This window comes from Folsomia candida, unplaced genomic scaffold (assembly GCF_002217175.1).
Source record: "Folsomia candida strain VU population unplaced genomic scaffold, ASM221717v1 Fcan01_Sc001, whole genome shotgun sequence".
In the NCBI taxonomy this organism is placed as follows: domain Eukaryota; kingdom Metazoa; phylum Arthropoda; class Collembola; order Entomobryomorpha; family Isotomidae; genus Folsomia; species Folsomia candida.
Genome location: NW_019091193.1, coordinates 27,393,242 through 27,414,546, shown reverse-complemented (window position 1 = coordinate 27,414,546; position 21,305 = coordinate 27,393,242). Strand labels below are relative to the sequence as shown.

The following is a 21,305-nucleotide window of genomic DNA, read 5'->3' as shown; positions in this document are numbered from 1 at the left end:
GCGGCGGAAGTTGGGGGGACATTTGGAACATTAGCGTTGTGGGAGGAGGGACATGAGCAAGATAAAATTTTCTGCTGAATTTCTTGGGGGAACAATGTCCCCCTGCTTCCGGGGCGCATGGCTGCATAGGTATTAATAGCAGCACTGTGTGAATTCGCCTTGCTCTCTCCTTCCTCTCGCTTTCACCTCGCGAAAAGGAAATCCAATCGCAAAATCCAATCCATGCATAACACAAAAGTTCTGAAGGAGCTGCTGGTTGGTGCTGCTGCTCATCTCTTTTCAAATATGATATACAAATTGAGTACCTGGCAGTGGTGGTGGTGGCGATGGTGGCGATGGTGAAAGTGACCCAATGAAGCAGAACCCACTCCTCGGACTTTCACCACCACCACTTTTTTAATACTACTCACTCCTTGTTAAATTCGACCACTGCTGAATTCTCAGGAGGGAATAAATGCTCCAATTTCCACTATTCATGCAGTTTCCAGTCCACCTTGCCAACTAAATAGGACGACGAACGAACCAACTCCTCCCATTGTGTGAATTGTCGATTCTTCTCCAATTCTTCCAGGCCAGTCCGTCCAGATGGATTGGGTTCAGAAATGGTGATGAATTTCTACCCCATTCGAGAGCATAATGCAGCCTTTTGTGTCCCAAATAATGTAATCATCACGTCCAAATTCTTTACTGGAAAGAGACCATTCAGTAGTTGTGTAAGTATGTGTGTAGGCGAGGAAAAATGGCGAATTTGCGTTCAAAACTGTCCCAACTTTTAACATGTGGCGCAAATATGTAATGCACACCTTTAATTAATGAACGATCCCGTACCACCAGACAATCAAAGTCAGGCTATAGAATCTGACTAAATAAATGCATGTGCACAATCATGATAATAAATCTGACGTATGTATTACTTGCATCTTTCGTGGCACGAATTTTTATCCTAGTCCAGAAAAAAATGAGAGCTCGACCCATTCTAAAATACGGTTTATAAAGATTCTTTATTAGCAGCAATACTACTACTTAATAAGATCTTATTAAATAAATATTATACTTTTAACTATAATTATTTAATTGTAAATATACAAATACAGAGGTAATTGTAATTATATATTTCTTGTTCCTCACTCAGGTGGACATATGTAAACATCATTATATTAATTATTCGATTGTAATTATATTCTCACTAACTACTGACAATAAATCATTACGGATTAGCAAGGGAAGTCACAATGTTAATCCCTTACACATTTTCGTTGAATAACAGTACGCAGAATATAATGTACGGGTAATAAATGCAGTGACATAAAAAATCGTGGAGAACTGGAAACTCATTCAACTAAGCAAAAGCTAACAAAACTAACTGGCAGACGGGCAAAACCGTTTTATAAAACTATGCAATAAAAACGAAACTCTGTTAAAATATGCAACATTTAAAACATTTAAAACAATTAGATAATTTCGTAAAAGTCCTGCCCACCAAAAAATGCTAATTGCAGTATACATCATCATTATACGGATTAAGCTACATTACACATACTGATTCAATCAATACACAATTACAATACATTTTCCAGTTTGATCTACTACTGTTTTAACTACAATGAGTGAACAACTAAGCGCCGGACAAGTCATATTATTGACACGGCTTAAACGTACCATTGAGAACTAGGACTATTGATGATATTAAGCATTAAAACGGTTTGTAAAACAAGTTTCATTATATGATAAGTGACTGGAGGAGAGAATATAAATATAAAAATGCCACGTAATAATGCAACGTTGAATGGTTAAGGGGTACTCAGACCACCTTTTTGTAGCGTACATTTTGTGAGACGGGGTTACATTACAAACTTAACAATGTGGAGGTGCGTATATATGTTTGTAGACTAAAGTTGCCTCGCAGATTTTTGTCAATTTACAAAGATTGACATGATTTTTCGCAGTGGCGTTTTAACTCTTAATAGCAAAAATGACGCCTCTGCTCCGCTTGAGTATGGCGACTTTACAAAAAGTGGAGCAAGTGGGACAACCCTTCGCTGGAGGAGTTACCCTGCAGGGCCACTCCGGTGAGATAGGCCAGTTTGTGGGCATACTGACACGGCGCTGGGACGGTGACTGTCCCCGACCAGTTGAAGTACATGTGGCATAACTTGTACGTTAAGCGCTGAATCTTATCCGCATCCAAGCCCTGTGAATCACAGAGCACGTTGTACGATGCCGGTGAGACGGTTCCTTGCCGAGAGAATTGAGAGATCAAGTAAAAGTCGAATCTGGTGAAAATATGGGCATAAATTAGCACAAGTCAATACAAATATGCCAGACTTATCAATTTATTTATGATTTTTACCTCTCCGGAAGTGTAATAACGTCATCAACTATCGTTCCAGCGTCGGGATTCTCAATCCTGCCGTTACCCAGTTGTGCAAAGATTCGCGTATTAATCTTTTTTGTTACAACGATGAATGAAAACTTGGGTAGAGCTTTTCCAGCAGCGGTGTACACTTGATTCATCGCTTGCTGCAATTGAAACACAAAAATTGCATAAAAAATCATAATATACATTTTAATGTCGAAATAAAGAGCAATTTAAAAAACAACGTACCTTAATCTGTCTCATTTCAGTCTCAAAGACGAAATTCAACTGGCCTTCGCCCACCCCGTCGCGGTACATGATGATGCGATCGGGCAAGTCTTTGTTTACATTTTGGAAAGCGTACATGCATTCTGTGGGAGAAAAATTATGAAATTCCGAACCTAAAAATGATGCATTTGTCGTAGTAGGTGACTTACTCGTCATATCGGCACACAGGTTGGAGGACAACTCCTCCTTGCTGTTGTGGAAGCTGACGGTGCTGTAGTACTTTGCTTGTGTTTCGTGGGTCGTCGCCACCATAGCGCCCACACTGGCCCCCTTCCTCTTCCCGCAATGGTACACATCAAACCCGACAATCATCAGTTTCTGTGGAAAAGAAATTAGCCAATTAGTTATCGAGGTTGCATATATCATCATTATTTATTAACCAAAGATATGCTCACCTTCAATGGGATTTGAACGAACCATGGCTCACCGCCCAACTTGGCATTGACCTGGACCACAACCTTCGTAGCGATACTCATCAAACCACGAGGATTGTGGGCATTCTTGGCGACAAAACATTGCGATGGGACTAAAATGAGAAGATAAGTTGAGTTAGCTCATATTTGGAGCAAATTATCAAGAAATTTGTTAAACTACTCACTGCCAAAGTCGACGGCGCACCGCTTCTTCACGGCGGCGTAAATATCGGTCACTTGTCTGGGGAGGACGATGAAGATCATTTGTATTTTGCCCTTCTGATTGGACATGGCCTGATCGATGGCGGCCAAGTAGGTGGGAATTCGAATATCGGGAATTCGAATGCTGTAATTAGAATTGGTACTGTTAAGTATGCATGTACACCCGCAAATAGCCAAAAAATACGGTAAGCCGTGAATTAAGATAAGCTCTTACACTTCTCTGGGACGAGACACCCTGAACCGGATGGGTTCTCCGACCCGTTGCATTTTTGATACGACCTCATCAATCGCTTGTGCATCTCGTTGGGGTACGATCACTACCCAGTTCTCGAGCGGCACGGTGGATGCCATTTCGTGATCTGGGTGAAAATACAAGATAACAAATAATTAGAAGATCGGGATTTTAAAGAAATTTTATATTTATAAATTTAGCTCACTTCTAAATGCAGCATTCCAGTCGGCTTTGTCGGAAGCTGTTTCATGTTGATTCTGCCCAAACATTATCTTTTCTCTGTCCACAACGCGACCCTTGACGCGGACGAGATTATCATTGAATTTCAATCCCCAACGACTCAGCTCTTCCCTCACCTGGACAATCGAGAAATATATACATACGTTACTATCTTGCATATTAAATGGCACATTGTGTCCGCAAAAAATTCGATGCATCGTAGATTATTCAAATTACTCAATGTACTTTTTGACAAAACTTGCAAAAAATAATGACACATTTCAAATGGGTTAAAATTCTGATAAGCAACTACATATATCAAAAATCTTACCCCTGGCGCCTGCTTCAACCTCGCCATGAACTTCTTAACCGCATCCACTCTTCGATCCGGGCTGACATGTAAATACCCAGTCAATGACTTCATCAACTGGAAGTTTGATCTCATCTCGTCGGTGAGACCGGTCATCTGACAAAATTCTGGCACCAATAAAACAGGTCCGGTCTGCCCCCTGTGGAAATCTCGCTTCTTGGGCCGAGACACCAACATGGGTTGGCGCATGTCGGTGCAGCGAAGCCCATACTTTTTTGCAAAGTAGTCTGCAAACGTGACTGTGCCATGATCCTTCATGTCAAAGGTAGCTCCGGGAGAGTTATCCCAATCGATATCGTCCACCCGGTATGTTTTTCGATTGTAATGGGTCATAACGATTGATCCCACCAGCTCCTCCTTAATGTCGTGCTGCAAATTACAAAAAATATCATAAGTACAATTATCAAGAAATTAACTAAGGTCAGCCAGGATGATAAAGTCACACCACTCACCCGATAATTTTGCCCTCCCCTAAGCCTAGTCATGACGTGTAGGCAGTTATCCGTTCTGAGAACTTTGTGAGTAATTTCGACCCCGAGGAGAACATCGTGCTCATGATTCCGCATCGATGTTTTGTACCCCGGCCAAAGTTCGAGTCTGTGCGCCTCAATCTTGATGGCCTGATGACGATCGTAGAAGTGGCGACCGAGTTCCTCCAACTCCATGAACTCGAGACATTTGCGAACCATGATGTTGTAGATTTGGAGGTACATCACGTCAGTGGGGGCCAACTCAGCTACGAGGCGAACAGAGAGCTCAACTTTCTCCTGATCTTCACGTACTGAGCAGAGTATCAAAGGCTGGAAATAAACAAGATTGATAATAATAAGATTATTAATCATTGACCATAGTTAACTTTGCAGTCCAAGTTTACTTAATAAGTCAATAAATCTGCGTCTCATACTTTTGTCGCAGTTTGTGCACCCATCCCACAAACTTTACGAGATTTATGTACAAGGCTGCAAAAATAACTCGAAAAGTTATGAATGTAACGCAACTCACATCTGGATTAAGCCTGTGTGACAAGTAGAGTGAGCTCCCGTCGAATATGTACGCTCCCAAAGTGTCCTGATGTATACGGAGGAGTTTCTTCTTGATCCTAGTCTCCCTTTCTTCGGGGAGGAAGTCGACGCGATAATGATAAATTGCCCAGTCCGTTCGTTTCTCGAGGACAAAGTAATTCGCGAGTAGGTTCGCAGGTCTTCCCGTGCCGCCCATCTTCTTCATTTTCTCTCCGTACTTGTCCACCCCACGCGAGATGACGAGGTCGTGCTGCTCCAGGCGCTCGCGACGACGCTCTTCGTATGTCTGACGGGCTCGGCCGCGTCCACCTCGAGTACCGCCGCCACGACCACGCCCACCTCCTCGGCCCCCGTCCTCGCTTCCACCACCACGGGAAGGACCTCCTGGGTCATAATGACCCGCTCCGCTCGGAGCTTGGCCGTACGAGGCGTCATCATCCCCACGGGGACGTTTGGGAGATGTTCCTATGTAATGAAAATAATCTTTGAAAGACATGGTTTAATATCTTGGTGATGAAATGTGTACGGGAGTAGTCGTTCGTTAATTGAACTAATTCGTATTGTACAATTTTCAGAGTGAATCTAGTCATTGGCAAACATGGACACAGATTATGCGAATTTCTGAATATGTTTCGAATTATCGCAAAATGAGACAAATGCTTTGTAACATGGTAGATAATTAAAACGCGAAAATTATGCAAGCCCAAGCTTGACTGAAAAACGGACTCCTTCTCCAATTTCAAACTACCTAAATCAAACGAATTCCATTATGCCACCGACGCCAAAATATGATGCCGAAAAAATTCAAGAAGGTATCATGTTGCAAATTACTACTCGTCAACAAATTAGTCCTAAAATTTAGGTCCGCAAAAATTAATTTATTACCCCGATCTGAATCACTACGCTTCATCTAACAGTAATTATAACCACTCCACTCCACTCTCCACTGAATGAAACCTCGCCTTGCCGGATTGTCCGATAAGGACAACAATAATCCTTGTCGAACCGATAATTATTCTGGAGGACGATAATGATATCGTACTTCTTGAGATCACCCCACGACACGTCACCTCGTTCAATATGCTAAGCACTTCTTGAGACAAGGAAGACGCAATCGAGCAGATTCTCAATCTGGCCCAGTTATCAATTCAAGTCGATACTTCTGGACAATGTATAATATTTCGGAGCCTATTGAAAAACCACACCGCCACAAACGATTTGGCAGCAACCCACGTCCAAAAAACACAAGTACGTACATACAGCTTCATGGCGGAGTCGTCCTGTGGAGGTAAATCTTGTGGAAGGGAACGTGTAAAAAGCGTGTGATCTCTTTTCTCGAGGGCGTCACTCTTCGATCGAATCCAAACATGTTTGCATTTTATACGTGGATCGCCACCCTCGACAAAACCCAACCAAACGTGATTTTCCCTTTCTAGATGTATACGAAAGCGTTTCTCTTTATGTCACAAACACAGCGAGATATACGCCAAGTTTACCAGTTTTGGTTTATGGTAGGTGAAAATGGCTGAGCTATGGTAAATTTGAGCAAGCCAAAAAGAAGGCATGGTAAATGTGTTATGGTCTCTCGTGGAGAAGCATGTGCTAGGCTGCACCGCACCAAAAAATTGAAAAGTTCGAGTTTTTCCTTTGTTTCGTATCCTTCGGTTTTAAGTGGAAGTCGACGTTAGTAAGAAATGCAAAATCAGATTTTTTCTCGAACGGAAAATGAGAATGGATGGATTTCTAAACGGAATGATCATGCCACTACTACCGTTAGGAATTTCATGGATCGGAGTATGCAAATTAGATATTTTATGCTAAACATGTGCGAATAATATTTTGCATATTAGCGGAATTTACTATTTTGCATGCTGGGGAATTTGCTTACCTCGAGGGACCTCGTCGTACGGCTCGTCGGGTGAGCGACGCATTGCTGCACCATGGTGACCCCCATTCCGATGTCCGTTGCTACCTCCTCCGTTCGGAGGATAATCTCGACTTGCTCCGGCACCATAACCTGGAGGGATGGGTCGGCCCCTTCCGGGGGGACGGTAGTCACGACTAGCGCTCCCATATGCTGGCGGATGGAACTCGTCGCCACCCACGCCGTCGACATAATCTCCGCCATAATCCCGACCACCGCCATATCGGTCTCGTGGGATCCTGTCACGACTCGGGTCTCGACTTGGGTGCCGATCTCCACTCAGGTCTCGACTTATCACGGGCTCATCGTCCAGGTCTTCGGGCTCATAAGCATAACGGGAACGGTTCCGGGCACGGTCATCGTACGGGTCGTCGCCTCGTCTGCCTCTGGAACGATCTTGCCACCGATCATCTCCTCCTCGTCCGGAATAACTCATTTTTTAAAATTTCTGAACAAATTAGAAACCAACCAGAGAAAAATAAGTTTAATAAAATATTGTAAGAAATTTATACATTTTGCAGATATTATTTTGACAAATGCTACGACAATAAATATAAAACGTTCAGTAATATATAGTAGTATTGCAAATACCTTTATTTCGTGCTTTGTCTCGCGGAGGAAGAACGTTTATGAGAACTTTCCGCGTTCTTGGATTAGCGAAAAAAATGTATCGTCGACGAGAACGACGTTATCACAACTACACGAAACAACCAAGTCACATGGAATTATATAGTTTCCTCCTTTCGAATGGAGTCGTCAAGAAATAAAATTCACAAACTTTTTTTTCATTACTGTTCTACATCTGCATTCTAATTAATTAACATAAAATCCGTGTCAAGTCAAAAAGTAAAATCATGTAAAATCTAAATAGTTACACACACTAAACCACAACACAAAAATTGTACGCAATCCAACAAGACCGAAATGGAATGTGGACTGGAATTTCTTTTCTTGCTTCTTCACAAACGCTGACACTACTGGTCTGGAAACGTTAAAAAAATGCGGTTAGTTAACTAAATACTTGTGCCATGATGAAATCACGCTCTTTTTTCTGGTGATGGCGGACAGTGGGTATCGCTGCCAGATACATTATCCGAGGGGTCTTAATTCTACAATAATTCTATTATTAGCAAACGACCCACTGGACTAACTGCCTGGCTACCTGAAAGCCATGGGTGCTACTGGTGCACTGTTCTTGTTGGACGCTGAGAGAGGGAAAAAGCGTGGGCACTTATAATAAAAGACCGACCCAAAAATCCAGTCCCTGATTCTCAGCAAAGCAAGGACTCACAAATAAAAGGCACCGCAACCACCACCAGTAGAAGGGCAGTTATATATCTAGTTATGACCAGCCTTTAGCTAATTCCACGTTTTCGTAATGGTGAAGCATAAATACAGCGAATAGGAAAGGACAAAGACTTCATGGCCCTTGACTTTAGATTTTGTACTTGTTATAAGTATGTGAACTTGCCTGTGCTGTGGTTGTCGGGTTTAATGCTTTGTTTTAGCTCAGGTTAGGTTTTAACGCCGGTTTTTTTTTCATGGAAGTCACACTTTAAAATAAGTCATGTATAAAATTAAAAAATATTTATAATTAAAAATATGTATAACTAAAAACTATAAGTTTTCTGAGGTCCTCGTGCTACTGATGCACGTTTGCGGTTGTCCTTGTCCTCTGTCTGCCTGCCGGGTTTAGTTGAAGTTTCCACTCTGCTCTAACAACTTATTACATAACATGCATGGTATGCGTGGGAATTGTGCATAATTTTTTGCTTAGAGGTATTCACGGCTAGCAAGTCAGGTTGATAATGTGAACGATTTTATTGCCATTTTTAATGTAATTTACTAATAACGCGGTGTACCCATCACCATAATATTAATATGCATATATATGACGGCACATGTTTAGATTTTATTAAGGAGGATATTCATTCACGCTTATCTTGGTAAAGCTTTGCGACATGGGGAAAAGTAGGACGACACAGATTTGAAGGAATGAATGGGCTGCCAGACTTTTTCCCAAATTTGCAAGTTTACAAAAAAGATTTGCGTGAATAAAATTGCCTCAATTAATTTAGCACATGTTGTACCCTCTGGAATAAAATTATGAATAGACGACGAGAAGAAGAGGTTGTAGATTACTTTTTTTCTTCTTGTTTTGATGAAAATTTCTTATAAAATGGAATGCCCAATTTTTGTTTTCTTGACTTTTACTTATCTTCTATCCTTTTTTTCTTATACTTCTCTATCTCACTTTAAGGCTACTGCTTCACGGCGAATGATCTAACGACGTATCGCATGACCATGGCGGCGCTAACGATGGCGACGAGACCGGCAGGCATGAACTTGCCCGAGTGGTAAAATCGGTTCCCCATCACGCCAGCGAGCACGGCACTTGCCCCCAACCCGACGAGGTAATTATTCGCGTTGTGCGACGTCTGATAAGCCCCGTACGCGATGATGGCTCCGAACAGGATTCCCATCCCGAGCGATGCCGTGCTGCCTAGAAAAGAGGAATGAGATTCGTTAAATTTTTATAACACGACATGGAAATTGAAGATTTTTGAGTTAAAACTTTTAACCTAAAGCTTCGCTGTAATTTACAACTTGTAAAATAAAACTGAACAAAATTGACATGATTGACTTACCAGCTTTCGCATATCCAATGATTCCCCCTGACGTGACGAGGGCCCCGTATCCATACGCTAACCAATCCGCACCCATCTTATCTTGGAAAATTAAAAAATTATTTGTATTTATCAACTCCAAATCTGTCCAAATAAACAAATCTCCGGCTGTCAATTGAGCAATCTGTCCTGCGTGGGAAAGTTGGGATTCGGCCACCGCGAATCCACCAATCACCGGAGGAAGAGGCCGATCAAATAAAAATTATTTTTGACGCAAATTTATCTCGTCTTGGTCCCTGATAAGCAAATAGCTTATCACAGGTCAAAGTGTAAAAGTAAAGACTGATAAGGGATGGATTAACGGGAACGTTGAATTTCCATGTTTCAATGGAGTAAATTGGTTCATTTCCTGGTTTAGAAATCTGGAATAAATTTTGAAGTGTAAGCATCGTTATCGACTGACCAAAATTATGTCAAATCCTCATTACGACATTCCCCCATGGTAAGTTTAGCTTGAATCAATTTAGCTTGAGATTATTTTAATTGGTTGATTACTTTTAGGGCATCTCGACCCGCGGCTGGACTTCATTTGGATGTGATGAAGGGAGAAAAACTAGTCCAGGTATTTAGGACAAAAATCGTAATGTATAATAGTTTATGATCTGTGGTTAATTAAATACTTTTCTCTTACTCTAGAAATTGATGGTGGATGAGAAAAAGTGTTACCTGTTTGGCAGAAATCCTCAAATTAACGACGTTTGCATCGACCACGCCTCCTGTTCCAGGGTTCATGCTGCGTTCGTGTATCACAAACATTTGGAGAGGGCATTTCTTGTCGATCTAGCGAGCAGTAAGTTTAACTCAAGTCCATTTCATGGTTGATATTATTCTCAGACTTTACAAAAATTACAACCAGAACCAAAGCACATATTGTAAAAAAAACAATGAATGAGTTGGTTTGTGACGCCTCTGAAACTGCCTCTAAGATTGTCACCAAGTTTCTACGCAGTTACAAAAGTGTATAAATTGCCTTATGTATTAATTACAATTATATTATTCATTTCCATCCAGCACATGGCACATATATTGGAAGCATGCGGTTAGAATCCAATAAACCGACTCAACTCCCGGTCGACACCACCTTCCATTTTGGAGCGTCTACGAGAATGTACATATTGAGGGAGAAGCCCCCAAATGTGGGGCCAAGACCTATCATGGAAGAGTTGGAGCGGGCGGGCGCTGACGGTGAAGGAGGCTGGTTGGGTCTTCCCGAAACGGACTCTGAGCTGGATGTAAGTTTTTATTTAAATCGTTAATTTTTGAGGTAAACTAAATATTCCTGTTCCACAGAACCTGACGGAATTTAATACTGTGCACAATAAACGGATATCTATGCTGGGCATACCGGAAGATACTAAGAGGAAGAAGAGAAAGCAAAAGTCTGTCACGTTTAATGAAGATGAAGAAATTATCAATCCTGAAGATGTGGACCCGTCTGTGGGTAGATTTAGAAATTTGGTTCACACAACGGTCATCCCAACGTCAAAGGTGTCATCTTATTATTCAAAATATTGACAACGACATACGTAATATTTGCGGTTATATATTTTTAGAGAATAAAAATGGATCCTGGCGGCCTGGTTCCGGCTCACACTACGCAGAAACATCTCATGCCTCGGACTTCCTTCAGCTTGTACGACGATCTGCCCCCAGATTCTTTTGGAACACCGTTTTTCACGAGTTTATCCTCTAAATTGGATCTCCCCCTGCCAAACCCTGCTCCCGACATTGAGCCGGCGGAAGAAATACCATCATTGCCAATGAAAGTAATGCCCACATTCAACCCTCCCCCGCCCTCCATGGACCTCAGTGACGAGCCCAAGAAGAAGAAATATGCCAAGGAAGCCTGGCCTGGGAAGAAGCCCGGAGTCGGAAATTTGTTATTGTAATGCAGCACTCTATAATTTAAAATACTGCTAATTTTTTATCATTACAACTAGTTGAGCAATGTTCATTAACTGATGACTGATCCACTGGTTTATTTATGGCCCCCGTTATTTGTTTGTATAATAAACATTTAACATGAAAATTAGTTTTAAAAAATCCAATTATTTCATGATAAGCATTATCCTTCAATTTTTTGTGAGCGATCAATTTGGGCATTCATCTAACTCAAATCATCTCATTTTTGCCCCATCAGCCTCAAAATCTCTGAGTGAGAAACCCGTGTGCCGTGTTCTTCACGAGAGTAAATCATGATTTCGAGATTTTGTCAAATTTTTTAATTTTGTGCCATTAACTAATTTTTAATTCTACACTTATCCAGAAAAATAAATACATATAACTAAGTTACTAACTAAGTTAACTAAGTTAACTAAACTAACTGTAAGTTACAGTCTGTAACTAAGTTAAATAAAGGACGTTAAAGGTAAGACGGAAGTTTTATATCCAAAATAATTGTAGTGGAAGGACACCGGTCTTTAATAATTCTCACTCCAAGTAAATACAGCTGTTGTATTGTAAAATACTAAAAATATGTTATTTTTTGCTTCTAGTGAACGAGGCGATAACCTCCTCGACCATATAATCTTATCGATGTTAACCTTATCCATGTCCATGTTTTCTTCAGTATTATGAGATTATTGCGTCATCTCTATCCATTTCCGTTTTCAATTTTTACTTGTTCGTCGCTTCGCTACTTGTCAATCAGCATAACTTATCATGCCCCCCATACGACGCCTTCTTTTGCTAAGTCACCATCACCATAATTTGACGAGTGGCGATAAGTCTCCACATTTCTTCCTCCTCCTCCGGTTTCGTTCCACCGCGACAAACGATGGCGCCGGTCGCGACTCGTTATTCAATCGCTCGGACCACCCACTCTCATCCCCTCGACAAGGCCTCCCTCTCCTCGTGAAGGACAAAGTGAACCAGGTCATGGTCGCGTATGAGGATTTCATTGGAATCAAGCAAGTCAAGGAGGCTCAAGAAAGGGTCTTATCGGTACGTATTTAAGTATAAAATACTCATCTTCGGAAGTAATCTAATTAATAGTAATTAATTAATTAATTAATTAGGCGGAAACTTGCTTCAAAGCGAGCCAACAACTCCGTCGCGCCGCACAAGAAAAAGTAGTCCAAGTCCAAAATCAACTCCGCGTCCTTCGCATGGACATTGATCGCACGGCCCGAGGCGACAATCGATACTTGGAATTGATTAAAAATGTAAAATATTAAAATTATAACTAATTTTTAACTGCGTAAAGTTGACAAAATATTCTGTGAGCTTCACGGTTCTCTGAAAATGAGCGAATTTTCTTATTTTGTTCGTTTCTCCAATAGCCCACAGAATTTACAAAGGTTATAAATTTTCCCTTGGTAAGAAAACGCTCAAGTTTTACTAACTTAAATTTTCTGCTCTAGGAAATCGACATCATCCGCGAAGAGCGCGATGTCCGCTCCCACTTTGAAGAGTTGGAGGAGCGTGAGCGAGAACTTTTCTCAGAACTTTCAAACGCACTGCGGATGTCGCACGAGAAAGAGAGGGCACAGGGCGAGAAGACAAAATACTGGTCAATTTTCGGCTCCCTCTTCGGAGCCTTTCTCGGCATCGTCGGAACCACAATTAACGCCCGGATGCGGCACAAACAGACGAAAGACATCCTCCTCCAAACCTCCGCTCATGTCGCTCAAATTGAAGAGGCAGTCCAAAACTTGAGTCTTAAACTGGGTGTGGAGCCCATCCCACTTCAAAACACGGCGATGTCAAGCATTTCCGAAAATGTGACAAAATTACTCAAAAGCGTAAAGGTAAAGCAGGCTTAAATCGAAATGATTCCGTTTTAAATGATTCGACATTATAAGACATTTCATAATATTTTCATTCATTTTTATTTTATTTTATTTTTCCCAGGACCAAGAGGAGACCCTCCGTCTTAGCGTTGTCACATTAATGGGCGTCACAAAAACGGTAGAGTCTGTCGCCGGCCAGTTGAACAACGAGTGGGCTGACGCCGTCGCGAGGAGGAAACCTCCCGTCTACTTTAATCTCGATGGGATCACGCCCGACGTTCCCAACTCACACGCACATGTGGCTGTTATAATGTCGGTATTCATGTTAGGTGCTGGCGTCATTATGTTTGTGTTGAATCGGCTAACATAGTGAAGAAAATAGTAGAACAGAAGAATCGATTTTATCCAATTGTGATTGTGATGCCCAGTTTAGTTCTTGTCAAGATTACGTAGGAGAGGAATTTAGGAAATGTATTTTTATAATTAATTAATATTATGACATATTCATGCCAATTTGTAAACTGTGTAAAATTTGTGAGATAGGTGGGTAAACAACCTGGTAAAATATTAGGAGAAACAAATTGATATTAGGGGAGCGCAAAATTAGCACCCGGGTGAAAATTCTCTGATGTTTGTTACTTCTTTTTAGTAATTTCACAAGGTTTACATAGTTTCAAAGTTTGGCCTTAATTAGCCTGTTAGACAGAATATGCATATAAACGCTGAAAATTGCAGAAAATGTAACTCTACGTCAGTATAACTCTATAAGACAATAATGAGGTGATTATCTTGATGCGTGTCATTATGATTATTATGAATCGATACAGAAAATAATGAGAAATTGTACCTCATTATGTGCGGTATAAAAATAATGTGATCAATAACTCTCGCCAGTTTCTTAACAAGTTGTTATCAGTAACTTATTCTGTTTTATTATTGTGTCGTATATATTGCACCATAATTACTCAGGTCAAGTCGATATCCAATAATTCACAGAAAAATAAACTACGTCAAAAACTAAGCACAGCGTACTTCGCGTAATGTAGTATTATGCTTACTGCATATATATGCACCATTCGTTACTTTAAAGTATATGTTTTCTTGCTGTAGATATCACGTATCATATTATGCATAATATTGTAGTTGTAGTCGAAGTAAGAGTGCTTCTATGTCTAAATCTCTAGCTAAGTTCCATCCCGACGTCTTCGAGCGGTGCGAAATCTTCAACAGGTCCAGGGCCGAGCATCGGGTCTCCTACCATGTGCCCTTCGTCCATAAGGTCGGAGAATTTGGGCTCCTTGGAGAGAAACAATATTTAAAAATTAGAAAAAATATCAAGAACAAATAATAATCAGCTTCTAGGAAATTTGTAAGGTTAAAAAAATTCGCACCTGTTTTATGATCGGTCCGTTAATCAGGTTAGAGATTTTGTCTGGTTGTGACCTCCAAGTTAGTGCTTCTTCTGGGATAGCTATCCCATTTCGGATACAGATTTGCTCCAACTCCTAATTTTTTGGGGAAATTTTAGTAATTTGGTAATTTTGATTTAGAAATATTTCTTTATATATGCATTTAAATACCTGAATGCGAAGGAGAAGCTTTCTTTTTTCTTGCTCCGTTTGTTGGAGCTTGACCTGAGTTTTTGAATCTTTGTGACGAAATTCGTCATTTTCATCCTTCAAAAGTTGAATATAATCAACGCTAGCTTGGAGGATGGCGCCCTTGTTTTGTTTTACGTCGCCAAATTTGTCGTAATACCTGGAAATAAAAATTAATGAACTTATTAATCATATCATTAATTAATCATATTAATCATAGATATGATTAATCATATCATCAATAATTGCAATAATTGCAAGTTTACAAAAAGTTTCTGTGAAACTGGTTCACAAGTGTCACTTTCTTTGTAACCCATCTCACAAAATTTGCATGGTTTACAAATACTCAAAGTTGAAAACTCTAATTGATATAAACTACTTACGGCTCGTTTGGTTTCGGCAGTTGTAATCCTTGCAGATTAATCATGTCGTTTATCAGGTAACGGCGTCTTCGTTCAACTAAACATAAAATTTTACAAATTTATCATCTCGTGAAAAGAAAATGACTTCCAAAGTTGACTCACTCTTATTATGATTGTCCTTCTTTTGTCGATCTTTATTCAATTTGACATGACCCCCGCCCGATGAGCCGTCTGGCGTTCCTGGACTCTGCATAGGCGTGTTCGATTGTGGGCCTGACGTGCTGCCCGGCGTTTGTGGGGATGACATGAAGTTGTTTGAGGCGGAGGGGGTCGAATAGCTGAAGACGGGGTCGGTCTCCTCTTGTGAAATCAACTCATTTATTTCCGACAACGTGAGCATATTCTGGAAACATACAAATTATAAAGATATAAAAAAATCTTTACAAAAAAGGTAAATGGTATACAAATAGATCAATTTGTGTCCAATTGTAAAGTTTTGCAGAAAATTTGGCTATTACAGCATTTACAAATTTAAGTTAATGTAAATCTTTTGTCTTTTTTAAAAATAAATGGAAATGATGATAACCCATACAAAATGATTTCGGCTTAAAAATTAACCAACCGAAATAGTAAATCGATTTATGTGTTGGTTTAATAAATAAAAATTGATAGATTGCAAAAATCAACGAAAAACATTAAATTTATTGTCATATTTGTCCGCCTACCAGTTCCGTTGCATCCACGACATCGTCGACATCCAGGGTAGCGAGGGGATCGTTGAGATCTGTTGAACAGCCGCTCGTCACGCTTGTCCCGAGCGAGCTGTTGATGGACTGGGAGTGTGGCGGGAGAGGGGACGGACCACCTCCTCCGCTCGCTGAGAGAACGAGGGGACTAAGCGCCTCGCGGGTGTACACATTCGGTGGCGCAGATCCCGGCTGCGTGGGAAGTTCCATGAGGCGAAGGCGGTGGTTGGTGGACGAGTGGTCCATTCCCACGAAACCGCCCGCATATGTGGCAGGGGGAACAGAGCCGCCTTTATGGACACCTCCCATCGCCCCCTGGGTCGCCTTCTCGATCGCGCATTGAAACAAATGATAGCGGGTAGGATTCTCAAGACGGGTCTTTTCCTGAAAAATAAAATGAAATTGATTTTACGATATCTTTACACACTGATTAAATTGATAAAACTGGGAGAAAATTGATTGACATTATTGAAAATGAGTATCTGGGCTGAAACCGTCTCCAGTATTTTTCCTATTGAATTGCAACACTCCTTTCCTCTTTCACATGACTCACCTTGACCTGTTGCAAGACCTCTCTCGGTACCATGGTGGTCTGAGGGGAGCAAGATAACGGCAAATCCACGGGGGTAGACTGTGGTGGGGGCTGGTTGCATGATTTTACTTCTTGTTCTCGCCTCGAATCCTCGATTGCCTTCATGCGGTGCAACTCTTGCTTCGTACTCGTTCTCAGAGAGGATAAACTGAGACCTTTGTTATTCGTGGGGACGCTGGAATAAGACATGAAAAACAATATTAAAATATTTCCCCAAAAAATTACAAAATTTAATTCAAAATCTTTAAAACTTTACGAGGCTGCATATTCCTGCGTATACGAGAAAGATTGCGGCGTCAAGTGGATATAGCCTTGACACTGCTGTGAGGTCATGACGGAAAGTGGAGGCGGAGGCGGGGTCGAAGTTGAGACAAAATCCCAGTGACCCGCGGGGTCATCCCCGCCTCCATGCGAGAAGAACTGATTTTGTTGCGATAACTGCATATCTTTGAACTAATTATTAGACTCCTCCACTAAAATCCCTACGCACCACACCACCACCACCACCGCAAAACGACGTGTCTAGCAGACCCTGTCCTAGCGACTGTATCAACTTTCGATACTCCAGTCCACAATTGTTATTTATTCTTGCTTTGATCTCCTCGTGATAAAGGTGGCTTCACCCTCGCTCGTCCAGGAATTTAATGATGAATGAGAATGCTGATGATGAACGTCACTGGCGAACCACCACCACGACCACCACCACCACCACGACGAAGCAGCTATCTCAATTGGATTGCGACACTACCAGCACAACTTGATTCGGAATAATATGATAATAATAAGAGCACCACTCATACATACATAACTTAACTAATAAGTATGCAGTAATAAGTTACGATGTGTGACCAACCAGACCAGACCAGAGACCAAGTCAGCATAAGTATGAAGTAGTACTACATGAAAAGTAAGATGCAGCAGGCAGATTACTTAATTAAAGCGTACCCACTACCAGTTTTACCAGAACACTGGCTATAGCGCAGCGTTATCATCGTCACCATCCATCAGAAACCACGCCACGCCACGCTAAATGCTTAGCTATTTATTCCTCCACTACTACGAACGACGACTAAATACGCTCCATGGATGCATTGGGGGGATAAGACTACCCGACTAAAAAGCGAGAACAACGTCCCGATAATAATAATAATATGGCGTGGAAGAGAGGAGTACGCAGAGTATTATTATTATATCGGGAAGAAAAACGATTGGATTGACTCCATGCCAAAAAAAAGACCAGACCAACTATCTCAAGGATACGCTAATGCTTTATACATAATATCCATCCGACTAAAGAAACCAAATTATGCACAGGAGGAAAGAAAATGATAGATTCCCAGAACTGAACTACATACTCGTTCATATGCATTTTACCATGAAATTAGAATTCCTTATTAAACGGGACGTTATTTTGTACGCCAAGGGTGCACTCGCTGATTGCACCCTTCCCCAGAAATTTATTGTTGTTGTTGTTGCCACAAAAGTCACGTAAAGTAAAGAAAGCGAGCAGTAGTGAGATGAAATAAGGACAAAGAAAAGATAAGAGAACAATACGCTGCATGGAATGGAATGGAGGATAATAATAATAAATACATAAATAAACGTGTGAATATGGGAAGGATGTTATTGTTTGGTTTGCGATGGGAGAGGATTTGGATTTGGATTTTGACCCCTGAACAAATGACAACACGACGGTGAAGGAGAATCGTGACGATGGATGATTGATAAGCATAGCTCGAACCTTTCACAAAAACTGACCCAACTTTCTTCACTGACCATCTAAATACTTTTCTAAACGGACAAGTAAAATTGGGGGCAGATTGAGATGCTTTGCTTTCATTTACTACTTTATCATGTCATGAACTTTGGCTTTGCTTATCATGACAAGTTTCATTCATACCTTGGTTGGACGATCTGGGTGAGTAGAGACCCTGCCATGGTTGCTTCTGACGTCAAAGTATTTTGGGGGATGGTCATAATGCCACTTTGTTGTTGTTGTGGGACAAACATCACTGGCGAAGAAACCGGTTGTGTTACTTGTGGTTGTTGTTGAGTTTGTAAAGTCTCGTGGTCCATTGGAACAATAATAGAGTCCCAGTCGACAGGATTGTTGTTATCGAAGAGGAATCTGGTCAGGTCAAAGTCTGCCATGTCTACTCCTGAGTCGGGCGTCTCCCTTTGGAAGCCCTGCAAGCAAAATGATGTATTAAAGTAAATTACGTCTTGATAACATGACTTTTGGACCCTGTATAACTTATGCAACTGAAGGGGTCAAAGGGTAGATTGTGTTAAAATGGGATTTGTTTGGTTGCAGAGTTTAAATGCATGTCATAAACACAAAAAAATCTAATTTTCAGACTCTACCATTTTTTGAATGGAATAATTACTAAATAATGAAGACTAGAGAATTACACTCAGCCTTAAATAATTATATACTCCCTTAAATTTGCAAACTTACAAAAACACTATTATTGTCCATAATAATGGCCGCGATGCAAAGAACAAGTCACCAATTTCACGTAGTCTTCTACTCCCATCCGACGAAAACTGATTGCTCTCATAAGGACAAACTTTAATTATGAATTAAACCCCCACTCCCACACTTAATGTATGCGATAAAGTACGCAAATTGATGATTATGACGAGTCCGGAGTTCTTCTGGCAGACGGGACGAGAAGAACAATAGAGATCCAACCAATCACTCACTATCTCTTTAATAATTTTATGAACGAGTCCGCTTTTATAATCAATTTAGGTATAATCAGACAATAATAATTATAGCGTGTAGTAACGTCAAGAGAGATTATTATCAAAAAGCGTATAATCGCCACTACACCAGAGAGAGATTATGTATGTTATTATGAACGTGTATTTATACTGGGCTCAAGTACTGGCAGGGGTTACTTGGTAGATGCTGCTGGACAAACAAAATTGGTCACAAAAACGATCCTGTCACATTGACGACTCCAATAAGACTGACTCTCCTGTCAAGTATTGGACTGACTGATGTGATGAGTTAAAACAAGTTAAGAACAACGGTCCCATGGGCGTATCGAGTTTCGAAGAAAAGAAAGAACAGTTAAAATGTAAAATTTAATTCTAAATACGTGCTCGTTGACCGTGGGAGAGCCAATAAGTAAATAGGCAAATATTACTTATCAATATTCATGGAAATCGAAGAAGGTTCAATTAAATTTAACGACACTTAACCTTTAAACAAAAACGCCTTTTCTTTCCTTCAACAAAGATCGATATTTATGTAGGATGACTCATCTCTCCACAGCAGGCAGTTTAGATCCTGTTCTATCTTCCAGCATTTATTTATTATTAGTATTATTATTATATTTCGTGGGCTAGAGTTTGATGTGAAGTTAAAAAGATAGTCACTAATTATAATTATCCTTTTCTGCCTTTTTTTGGGGACGGACGATATCAGTTTCATTCAAAAATAATGTATGTAAAGCACCAATCCTCCTTTTCAACTAACTGCTGTCCCAGGAGTATTATGTGTGATGTTATTACTTTAATTGTAATTACACTTCGTGCGATCAGCTCACACGATGACGGATAGAAAAAAGTTGTCCAGTCAAACTTTATTATTTATTCCTTTAACCATGTGTTGTTTTTGTGTCTGAAAGTCTGAACGATTTTGTTATTCAATTCACTCACTGAGGATGAGCTGCTTTTTGGGTTAGATGACGATGATGCAATCCTGTCTCAAATTCACAACATTCGCCTCCTCGAGAGTCGAGAGAGGAGAGAGAATAAGATATCCAATTTCTGCACTAACCAGTATGCAGAATATTATGTATATTTTTGCTAGTAAAGGCTAGTAAATTTTGTCAAGTCCAGATTGGTTGGTATTTTATGTATGCTATTCGTCTTCTTTTTTGTTTGGTTTCTGGTCGGGTAGTAGTACTGGCATTTAGTCGGGTAGTGGTATGGAGGATGGTCTTTTCTCGTCAGGACGATTGGCATTCTTCTCAAGGACGACAATGCCGAGCCGTGTCGTCGGAAAGTTGTCACTCACTTTTTTCACCAAAACCACTCACGTACGGTGAGGGAGATCTTTGTTGATTAACCATTAAGCTAAATAAAAGAAGAGAGTAAAAGTGCCAGCGTCACTTGCTTTATACATGTGGCGAATTGAGGAGGCTTGAGAATTAGAAAAAATGATGGTGTTCGAGTGTCATAATTTTTTTTCAAGATGCGAATGCATTTTAAGTTCTACATATGTAAGAATCGTTATTTCTTTATTCCATTCTCGACTTTGGTTCTCAATCAATCAACATTACAAGTACACCCCAAATTAATTATTTGTTAATTAAAGCTCAGGTGGACACAAATTTAGGGGTTTGAACGACTTTAAGAGAATCGGTCAATTAAATCCTCCAATTCTGGGGGACGTTCAACTCTTCATTTAAAGGGGTCAAATTATTCTGGAGGAATTGCATTTAAATATTTGCATGTAAGTAGGTATAGGAGGAATTGTTACATACTTTATGAATGATGAATGGATCTGGAGAATGTAGAACCAGTTACA

General features: G+C 40.5%; 5 protein-coding genes across 7 annotated transcripts; 2 read left to right on the top strand and 3 right to left on the bottom strand.

Annotated features, from left to right (window-relative positions):
* Window positions 1–982: 982 nt before the first annotated feature.
* On the bottom strand, window positions 983–8,254 carry LOC110845802 (piwi-like protein Siwi). 2 transcript variants are annotated; one of them, XM_022092316.2, is made up of 13 exons: window positions 7,638–8,254; window positions 7,011–7,494; window positions 5,103–5,587; window positions 4,553–4,900; window positions 4,062–4,469; window positions 3,717–3,867; window positions 3,494–3,638; window positions 3,243–3,403; window positions 3,040–3,170; window positions 2,794–2,962; window positions 2,606–2,727; window positions 2,351–2,520; window positions 983–2,273 (listed from the first exon to the last, which is right to left on the bottom strand). In XM_022092316.2, the coding sequence occupies exons 2-13, from the start codon at window positions 7,480–7,482 to the stop codon at window positions 2,006–2,008; spliced, it is 3,030 nt and encodes a 1,009-aa protein (XP_021948008.1). In that variant the 5' UTR covers window positions 7,483–7,494; window positions 7,638–8,254; the 3' UTR covers window positions 983–2,005. The 2 variants fall into 2 exon arrangements, with proteins under 2 accessions (XP_021948008.1, XP_035708527.1); XM_035852634.1 differs by lacking the exons at window positions 7,011–7,494; window positions 7,638–8,254 and adding an exon at window positions 6,008–6,344.
* Window positions 8,255–8,843: 589 nt separating this feature from the next.
* LOC110848732 (transmembrane protein 14C) lies at window positions 8,844–9,899 on the bottom strand. The gene is made up of 2 exons (XM_022096020.2): window positions 9,695–9,899; window positions 8,844–9,549 (listed from the first exon to the last, which is right to left on the bottom strand). The coding sequence occupies exons 1-2, from the start codon at window positions 9,768–9,770 to the stop codon at window positions 9,308–9,310; spliced, it is 318 nt and encodes a 105-aa protein (XP_021951712.1). The 5' UTR covers window positions 9,771–9,899; the 3' UTR covers window positions 8,844–9,307.
* A 17-nt stretch (window positions 9,900–9,916) lies between these two features.
* On the top strand, window positions 9,917–11,765 carry LOC110856829 (nuclear inhibitor of protein phosphatase 1). Its single transcript, XM_022105393.2, has 6 exons — window positions 9,917–10,175; window positions 10,235–10,295; window positions 10,370–10,523; window positions 10,745–10,965; window positions 11,024–11,221; window positions 11,287–11,765. Exons 1-6 carry the CDS (start codon window positions 10,144–10,146, stop codon window positions 11,620–11,622), a joined length of 1,002 nt encoding a protein of 333 aa, XP_021961085.1. The 5' UTR covers window positions 9,917–10,143; the 3' UTR covers window positions 11,623–11,765.
* Window positions 11,766–11,888: 123 nt separating this feature from the next.
* On the top strand, window positions 11,889–14,485 carry LOC110851233 (mitochondrial potassium channel). Its single transcript, XM_022098931.2, has 5 exons — window positions 11,889–12,101; window positions 12,229–12,676; window positions 12,751–12,897; window positions 13,096–13,482; window positions 13,586–14,485. The coding sequence occupies exons 2-5, from the start codon at window positions 12,395–12,397 to the stop codon at window positions 13,832–13,834; spliced, it is 1,065 nt and encodes a 354-aa protein (XP_021954623.1). The 5' UTR covers window positions 11,889–12,101; window positions 12,229–12,394; the 3' UTR covers window positions 13,835–14,485.
* Window positions 14,374–20,649, bottom strand: LOC110851219 (transcription factor E3). Of its 2 annotated transcripts, XM_022098911.2 has the most exons (9): window positions 19,221–20,649; window positions 18,663–18,949; window positions 16,724–16,937; window positions 16,150–16,554; window positions 15,587–15,827; window positions 15,446–15,521; window positions 15,045–15,222; window positions 14,856–14,969; window positions 14,374–14,761 (listed from the first exon to the last, which is right to left on the bottom strand). In XM_022098911.2, the coding sequence occupies exons 1-9, from the start codon at window positions 19,239–19,241 to the stop codon at window positions 14,645–14,647; spliced, it is 1,653 nt and encodes a 550-aa protein (XP_021954603.1). In that variant the 5' UTR covers window positions 19,242–20,649; the 3' UTR covers window positions 14,374–14,644. The 2 variants fall into 2 exon arrangements, with proteins under 2 accessions (XP_021954603.1, XP_021954611.1); XM_022098919.2 differs by lacking the exons at window positions 18,663–18,949; window positions 19,221–20,649 and adding an exon at window positions 17,019–17,643.
* Between the last annotated feature and the right edge of the window lie 656 nt (window positions 20,650–21,305).

Coding starts and splice junctions, on each gene's coding strand:
- LOC110845802 (XM_022092316.2), bottom strand. CDS start 7,482: ATGAGTTATTCCGGACGAGGAGGAGATGATCGGTGGCAAGATCGTTCC. Junction 3,171..3,242: donor GTGCGCCGTCGACTTTGGCA/GTGAGTAGTTTA, acceptor TTCTCATTTTAG/TCCCATCGCAATGTTTTGTC. Junction 2,963..3,039: donor TCGTTCAAATCCCATTGAAG/GTGAGCATATCT, acceptor TCTTTTCCACAG/AAACTGATGATTGTCGGGTT.
- LOC110848732 (XM_022096020.2), bottom strand. CDS start 9,770: ATGGGTGCGGATTGGTTAGCGTATGGATACGGGGCCCTCGTCACGTCA. Junction 9,550..9,694: donor CATTGGATATGCGAAAGCTG/GTAAGTCAATCA, acceptor CCTCTTTTCTAG/GCAGCACGGCATCGCTCGGG.
- LOC110856829 (XM_022105393.2), top strand. CDS start 10,144: ATGTCAAATCCTCATTACGACATTCCCCCATG. Junction 10,524..10,744: donor TCTTGTCGATCTAGCGAGCA/GTAAGTTTAACT, acceptor ATTTCCATCCAG/CACATGGCACATATATTGGA. Junction 11,222..11,286: donor CGGTCATCCCAACGTCAAAG/GTGTCATCTTAT, acceptor ATATATTTTTAG/AGAATAAAAATGGATCCTGG.
- LOC110851233 (XM_022098931.2), top strand. CDS start 12,395: ATGCCCCCCATACGACGCCTTCTTTTGCTAAGTCACCATCACCATAAT. Junction 12,677..12,750: donor CTCAAGAAAGGGTCTTATCG/GTACGTATTTAA, acceptor TTAATTAATTAG/GCGGAAACTTGCTTCAAAGC. Junction 13,483..13,585: donor AATTACTCAAAAGCGTAAAG/GTAAAGCAGGCT, acceptor TATTTTTCCCAG/GACCAAGAGGAGACCCTCCG.
- LOC110851219 (XM_022098911.2), bottom strand. CDS start 19,241: ATGGACAATAATAGTGTTTTT. Junction 16,938..18,662: donor ACCCAGATCGTCCAACCAAG/GTATGAATGAAA, acceptor GTCTTATTCCAG/CGTCCCCACGAATAACAAAG. Junction 16,555..16,723: donor AGGTCTTGCAACAGGTCAAG/GTGAGTCATGTG, acceptor TTTATTTTTCAG/GAAAAGACCCGTCTTGAGAA.